This window comes from Hyperolius riggenbachi, chromosome 7 (assembly GCF_040937935.1).
Source record: "Hyperolius riggenbachi isolate aHypRig1 chromosome 7, aHypRig1.pri, whole genome shotgun sequence".
Classification (NCBI taxonomy): Eukaryota; Metazoa; Chordata; class Amphibia; order Anura; family Hyperoliidae; genus Hyperolius; species Hyperolius riggenbachi.
In genome coordinates, this window is record NC_090652.1 from 7,631,500 (window position 1) to 7,639,400 (window position 7,901).

At 49.6% G+C, this 7,901-nt stretch overlaps 1 protein-coding gene across 3 annotated transcripts in view; it reads right to left on the bottom strand.

Moving 5' to 3' along the window:
* SREBF1 (sterol regulatory element binding transcription factor 1) overlaps positions 1-6,005 on the bottom strand; it is a 61,350-nt gene extending 55,345 nt beyond the window's left edge. For all 3 annotated transcript variants that reach the window (XM_068243543.1, XM_068243542.1, XM_068243545.1), the window contains exon 1: positions 5,750-6,005. In XM_068243543.1, coding sequence (XP_068099644.1) covers positions 5,750-5,855 — 106 coding nt within the window. In that variant the 5' untranslated portion in view covers positions 5,856-6,005. The remainder of the gene's footprint in view (positions 1-5,749) is intronic.
* Positions 6,006-7,901: the final 1,896 nt, after the last annotated feature.

The window sequence follows — 7,901 nt, forward strand, 5'->3', positions numbered from 1 at the left end:
CCTATAGAGCACCCCCTAGTGGCTGCAGCTCTGGCCTAACACTGCTACTGCCTATAGAGCGCCCCCTAGTGGCTGCAGCTCTGGCCTAACACTGCTACTGCCTATAGAGCAACCCCTAGTGGCTGCAGCTCTGGCCTAACACTGCTACTGCCTATAGAGCGCCCCCTAGTGGCTGCAGCTCTGGCCTAACACTGCTACTGCCTATAGAGCACCCCCTAGTGGCTGCCGCTCTGGCCTAACACTGCTACTGCCTATAGAGCACCCCCTAGTGGCTGCAGCTCTGGCCTAACACTGCTACTGCCTATAGAGCAACCCCTAGTGGCTGCAGCTCCTGCCTAACACTGCTACTGCCTATAGAGCGCCCCCTAGTGGCTGCAGCTCTGGCCTAACACTGCTACTGCCTATAGAGCAACCCCTAGTGGCTGCAGCTCTGGCCTAACACTGCTACTGCCTATAGGGCGCCCCCTAGTGGCTGCAGCTCTGGCCTAACACTGCTACTGCCTATAGAGCACCCCCTAGTGGCTGCCGCTCTGGCCTAACACTGCTACTGCCTATAGAGCACCCCCTAGTGGCTGCAGCTCTGGCCTAACACTGCTACTGCCTATAGAGCAACCCCTAGTGGCTGCAGCTCCTGCCTAACACTGCTACTGCCTATAGAGCGCCCCCTAGTGGCTGCAGGTCTGGTGCTTTGAGTCCGCCAGTAGAAAAGCGCGATATAAATGTTGTCTTGTCTGATCACAAGTTGTAATTTGACCCTGCAGCTGTGTCAGCTGGCTGCCTCAGCAGAGCAGCTATTTTGAAAACACAGAACAACAACAATACGTCTGCTTCCATGAAAGCAGGAAGTAGATACAAATCCTGCAATAAATATGCAGTGTATCAGCTGTAAAGAAAAGTTTGTAGGTTATTATGCTGGAGCTCATCTTTCAGAGCACAGAGCAGGGGCGTAGCAATAGGGGTTGCAGAGGTAGCGTCCGCATCGGGGCCCTTGGGCCAGAGGGGCCCCGAAGGGCCCTCCCCCAACTACAGTATTAGCTCTCTATTGGTCCTGTGCCCATAATACTGACTTCTATAGATACTTTGAATACTGGTAATCCTTAAGAAACTGTTTCCAATGCTTTTCTTGCACCTCTGACACTGTAGTTGCCATTGGCAGGTTTTGGTGCGCCGTATCAATTGTTATGTATAGAGTGCTTGGGGGGGGCCCCATTGTCAAACTTGCACCGGGGCCCACAGCTCCTTAGTTACGCCACTGGCACAGAGTAAGTTCTGAATTCACATCCGCTTTAAAGGAAATGTATTTTCATGCTTAGGCCTGGAACCCACTAGCAGCGTTTTTTTTGAGCACTTGTGATTTGAAAAGTTTCCACTTGAGGCCCATAGCATAATCTTAAGAGATACAGACTAACCAGCAAGCTCATGGTGACCCAGAACTCATTGGAGTATCTCTCGGTGTTACAAGCCCTACTGCATAGAGCCAAAGTAATCCATGCCATGCACTGATGAGGATCAAACAATCCGAAACAGTCTGTATGCATGTTGGATTATTATGGCTCTGTACATATTAACAAGCTGACACATCATTGCATTCCAGCAGTTCTGGAGGAGTGTTTAGCGTCTAAGGGTAGAATGGTTAATTTGCATATATTCAGCAGTGATGCACTGGGAGACATCTCAAGCTCACTCCAATCTGAATTATCGCAAATTCTTTCTGTTTTAAGAAAGCAAACTTTTGTTTTTCTTAACATAATCTTAGCAAGAGCTTTATGCTGGGCATACATGGCTTGATTTTGCCGCTCGATTCCGCGCTCAATTGTTTTCCGCGCTCAATTCTGCAGGCGATTCTATAATCTTCCGCTTGTTTTTCTTATCTTTTCCCATTGTCCCCCATGCAAAAATCGAGCGGTGAAACGATCGGGCGGGAGATCGGACATGTCGGAAATTATCGAGCCATCTAAATGGCTCAAAATCGAGTCGTGTATTCCCAGCATTACAAATCACAAATGCTAAGAAAAGTGCAGCTAGCGCAGTGATCTACAAGCTTGGCCCTCCAGCTGTTCAGGAACTAGAAGTCCCACAATGCATTGCAGGAGTCTGACAGCCACAGTCATGACTCATAAAGGCACATGCATTGTAGTTCCTGGAGAGCTGGAGGATCCAAGTTTGCAGATCACTGTGCTAGTGGGTCCCAGGCCTATAAGGGAACTATGGCCAGGTGGGAACTTGACCACCCCCATAGGCAAACGCAGGGGGGGGGTTACAGCTGCCCAGAATCCCCCCTCAGACCAGAGCCGGTGCAGTGTCTGGGGACAGGCACAAGTTGAGACACCAGAATATCTGCAGATATCCTGCAGCTCACAGCACCGCCCCCTTTCTTTCCCTGCTACAATTGGTGTGGATGTAGCAGCAGTGTGTGTACAGAGCATGGAGCAGCAGCGTGTGTACAGAGCATGGAGCGGCAGCGTGTGTACAGAGCATGGAGCAGCAGTGTGTGTACAGAGCATGGAGCAGCAGTGTGTTTACAGAGCATGGAGCAGCAGCGTTTGTACAGAGCATGGAGCAGCAGTGTGTGTACAGAGCATGGAGCAGCAGCGTGTGTACAGAGCATGGAGCAGCAGCGTGTGTACAGAGCATGGAGCAGCAGCGTGTGTACAGAGCATGGAGCAGCAGCGTGTGTACAGAGCATGGAGCAGCAGTGTGTGTACAGAGCATGGAGCAGCAGTGTGTGTACAGAGCATGGAGCAGCAGTGTGTGTACAGAACATGGAGCAGCAGTGTGTGTGCAGAGCATGAAGCAGCAGTGTGTGTACAGAGCATGGAGAAGCAGTGTGTGTACAGAGCATGGAGCAGCAGTGTGTGTACAGAGCATGGAGCAGCAGTGTGTGTACAGAGCATGGAGCAGCAGTGTGTGTACAGAGCATGGAGCAGCAGTGTGTGTACAGAGCATGGAGCAGCAGTGTGTGTACAGAGCATGGAGCAGCTCTGGGGAACATAACAGAGTCAGGTATGAGCACAGCCCTGTGCCCTGCTGTGTGATTGCTTCACATTCCCCTTCATTAGCAATGTCGGCTGTCCTCACTATAATCGGCAAAAATCGGACATTTAAGCCCCGTTCACACTTGCGTTTCTGTAAAGAACGGACCGGATGACCGGATCGGATCCGTTTGCATATTTATTGATACGGCTGCGATCCGGATCCATTTGGTAAAAGAGATAAACTATATAAATATTGTTGGGGTCTGGGAGGTCAGCAGAAGGTGCACCTGTAGAATCAGGTCCTCCGCTGTTTAGGCCTCACCTCCACCTCCGACATACTGCCAAACAGCTCCAGCACGTGTGTCACTGCTGCTCCACTCCAGACATGCTTGGCCCATGTGTCCCCATCCAAAATGGCCGCTAGAAACCGCATAGGAAGTGGGGTAGAACGTCCTGTTTTTATAGCCACTGTGTTCTGTGCTTTCCGTTCCCCATTGGTTTCTATATCCGGATGGTGCAGTCAGGCTCCGGTCCGGGTGCGTGGGCCGGATGAACCGGACCCAAAAATAGCGCATGTTGGAAAAGCCTCCGGAGTCCGGATCCGATCCGGCTCCGTACTGTACGGAACGGACACGTGTGAACGTCCGCATAGCCTTTACATTGCTATGCGGAACGTACGTTCCGTTTGTACAGTATACGGTCCGGATCGGATCAGGCAAATCCGGACAGCGAACGCTAACCGGGCCTTAGGAAATAATTGTCAGATCCTCTTGGACAGGAAATGTGTGCCCAGCATGATGTCCTACCATATTATTATACTGTCTTGTGCGTAGCTGAGGATACCTTTCAGGAATCCCTCCCTTGAAAATCCTGGGTTTGCCCCTGACCCCCAGAGTCCAACTAAAAACCCGAAGGCAGAGCTTTCTGTCATGCCTCCCCTACCCTGTGGAATGCCTTGCCAAACTTAATCAACACAGCTCCAACCCTAGACATGGTTGAATCAAAACTGAAAGGCCACCTGTTTAGTCTGACATTTATGATCACATAACATTTCCCTCTGTACACATCACTATGTACTGATCTGAGACAGGCTTATGCGCTTTGGGTCCTACAGGGAAAAAAGTGATTTACAAATGTTTCCCTGTTGGAAGAATTCTATTCTGATGTCTTTCACAGCTAGTCTGCCACCCATCTTCTGCTTAGACATAATAATAACAATAAAAATAATGTTCTAGTAGGAAAAACTGTATGCGACCTTGAGCCATATATCATTAACTGGAGCAGTAATAATAAGTAATGTCACCCTGAGGCGTGCAGAGATGGTGACAGCAAATTGTGGATTAAAGTGGAAAAAGATTTTTTAATTTTTTTTTGCTGCTGTTTTAAATATTCACCAAAGAAAAGAAATCAACCAAACAGAATAGATAGTAAGAATAATAAAGCCCAGTGTGTCCAGTGTATGGACTAGCTATTCACACTGTGAGGAGGGGCAATCCCTGACACGCAGCAGCCACTGACCGAGAGTAACCCTGCGTGATGTCACTGGAGCAGGGGGCGGGGCTTCAGCATGCCTGGAGGAAGCCACAATACGGGCAGCGCACATGGAATGGCAATCGTGCGCGAAGCGGACAGATCGCTCCATCAACTAAGAAGAGACCGTGCTAAATCCATAGCACAAATAATGAAAAATACATAAAACTGATTAATAAAAGGCAAAGCTGCCTGCACCCCCCCCCCCCCCCCCAACCTGCTGAGATCTCCCCTCTCCCCCCCCCCCCTCACATTGTGCCAGCCCCAGGCATACAGAGACAAATGGGGGTCTGGGGAACATACATGAGAAGGCTAGCCCATGTCACCAGCTGTCCCCAAGGCACAGGGAATAATTGGGGGGGGGGGGGGGGGGTCAGAGGGTGACAACAGCAGCGGCTTGTATGCATAGATAGAAGGTCTAGAGTTATAACAATAAGTTTACAAATAATGGAAAACAGAAAAAAGACACAGGATTTCCATTACTGGATATTAGAATAGATGTCACTATGAAGCCCCCCGCAGTGCAATTCCCTCAGAAGGACAGAGATTGGGGGAAGGGGGGGGGGGGGGGGGGGGGGGGAGCAATAAACTCAGAAGCAAATCATCCAATCTATTCAGATCCTCTCAGGGCATCTCCTGATTTTGATACAAAGTAACACATTCCGATCTATAGAGCAACACTTCCGAATCTGCAACTATGTAACAAGTGTGACAATATACAGCCCATCCCCCACAGCCAGAGACAGCAGGGAACAGGTACACAAGGGGTTCAGGGACATTTCATTATCACCTGTTCCTAATGGCCAGCATGCAGGGGTCCCCCATTATTTATGTCACAGATCAGGGGACCCCCTTCTCCCTGTCCCACTCCAGGAGTCCCCACTATCCATGTCACCCAAAGGGGTCCCCCATTATTTATGTCACAGATCAGGGGTGCTCCACAATCCATGTCACACTTCAAGGGTCCCTATTATCCATGTCGCCCACCATCTATGTCACACATTGGGTTCCTCTCTCCAAGTCACAGAGCTGGGGTCCCCCACTCTCCATGTCACTCAGAGGGGTCCCCCAATATCTATGTCACACTGCAGGGGCCCCCGCACAGCAGGAGCCCCCCCCCCCCACTCTCCCTGTCACACTCCAGCCCCCCCACTCCCCATGTCATACTCCAGGGGCCCCCCACTCCCCCTGTCTCACTCCAGGGGCCCCCCACTCCCTGTCACACAGCAGGAGGGGTCACCCACCATCGATGTCGCAAAGCAGGGCCGTGTCGATGTCGCTGCCCCCCTGCAGGCACAGTGAGGGGTCCAGGTGGTCCAGGGAGCTGTCATCATACATCAAGCTGCTCATCTTCCCTGTGCTGCGGCTTCCTCTAATGCTGAGAGCGGCGAGTCATTCCAGACCCCCAATACTCCTCCGATGTCCCCCCAGATCGTCCGACACTCCGCCAGGAACTTCCGAGCAAACTGCAGCTTCTCCTCCGACTCTCACTGAGAGGGGGCGGGGCCTGGCGAGCAGCAGCCCCGCCCCTGCAACGCCCCTGACATCCTGCCACGCCCCTCCTGCTTAGTGTGTGTCTTGTAGTCTGACACTGGTTAACCCCCTCACTGCCCGACCAAAGTGCTGAGCAACATAAGAAAATGAAGCCAGACCCTACCACTCACTTTCCATTTTTCTGTTCCACCGACCTTAAAGGGAGCCTTAACTGAGAGGGATATGGATGTTAAACAATACCAGTTGCCTGGCAGTCCTGCTGATCTCTTTGGCTGCAGTAGTGGCTGAATCACACACCTGACATAAGCATGCAGCTAATCCAGTCTGACTTCAGTCATCTGATCTGCATGCTTGTTCTGGGGCTGTGGCTAAAAGTATTAGGGACACAAGATCAGCAGGAGAGCCAGGCAACTGGTATTATTTTATAAGGAAAAATCCATATCCTTCTCAGTTTAGGTTTCCTTTAAGGACTCGTTCACACTTGAGCGAAAATCGCGCGATTCCCACTGAGCGCAAAATGCTAGCAGTTTTTAAAAACCGACAGCCCATGTTACACTATGGCAGTGTTCTCACTGCCACGATTGCGGTTAGCGCTAACCACAAACTTTACATGCAGCGGTTTGCTGGCGATTCTAGAGCGATCGCGAATACGCTACAGTGTCCAGCGATTTTTCCATGTTAATCGCGGGAAAATTACTCCCGCAAAGCACTAGCTTTAATCGCTAGCATTTTGCGTTTTTAGGCTCCGTTCACACCTAAAACCGCAAAATACTAGCGTTTTGCGATTAATGCGATTAACGTGGAAAAATCACTAGACACCGTAGCGTTTTGGGAGCGATCACGATTAGCGTTTCTATACATGCTAATCACAATCGCTCTGGAATCGCCGGCAAACCACTGCATGTAACACGTTTGCGGTTAACGCTAACCACAATCGCGGCAGTGAGAACACTGCCATAGTGTTACATGTGCTGGCAGTTTTTTTAGAAAATGCTAGCGGTTTGCGGTGAGCGGGAATATAATACTTATATCAGACGGAGGATGAATCGATTGATGACAAGTGACCGATATCGGGCCAGGAAGCCATACATCTAGTGATTCTGATTCAATCGTCAAAGTGATCGACTTTATTGGGGAATCGACTTCTGTATAGTTGATCGAAAGTCAATCGACTAGTGGCCCACACGCTACAAGCGATATCCTATGCAATTCATCTTCACTAATCGATCTGACCGATGTTGTGTCTCCATGCTGTGAATGCAAAAATCGATTTAGAGTCGATCAAATTATACGTAAACAATAGCCGATTCCGGTGTGATTGACAGATATCTTGCATCCTGCTCGATCGACTGCTGGTCGATTCAACATGATATCAGCCACTTTTCATCGATTCGGCATACTGGAAGACACTCTATTCTCTATTCATAAAATGATCTAATTGAATAGTCGATTAAACAGCAAAATCATTTGATGTAAGGGGACCTTAAGGCCTTGTTCTCATTGCATTCCGATCGCGTTAGCGTTGGGCGTTTGACGAGTTTTGTTTTGCAATTCCCGGCGCTTGAGTGGGCATTGCGTTTTTGTTAAAAGTGCGTTTCTTTGTACTTTTCCAAACGGTTTTGTAATTCACTCCCTTACGCAAGTCAGGAAGTGAACTCTTTGACCCGGAAAAGAATACAATATATTTATTCTTAAAAACGCAATCAATGCACAAAGCGATTTTGTGAGCATTTCGCATTTTTCCGATACCTTTTATTGAAGCGGAATCACCCCCGAAAATAGTCCATGCAGCGATTTTCAGATCGGAAAGCGAATGGAATGCCCCAATCTGAACAAGCGCATAGGAAAGCATGGTGTAAGCGCTTTCAGGGCGATTTAGACTGTCGATGGATTGAGATTTAT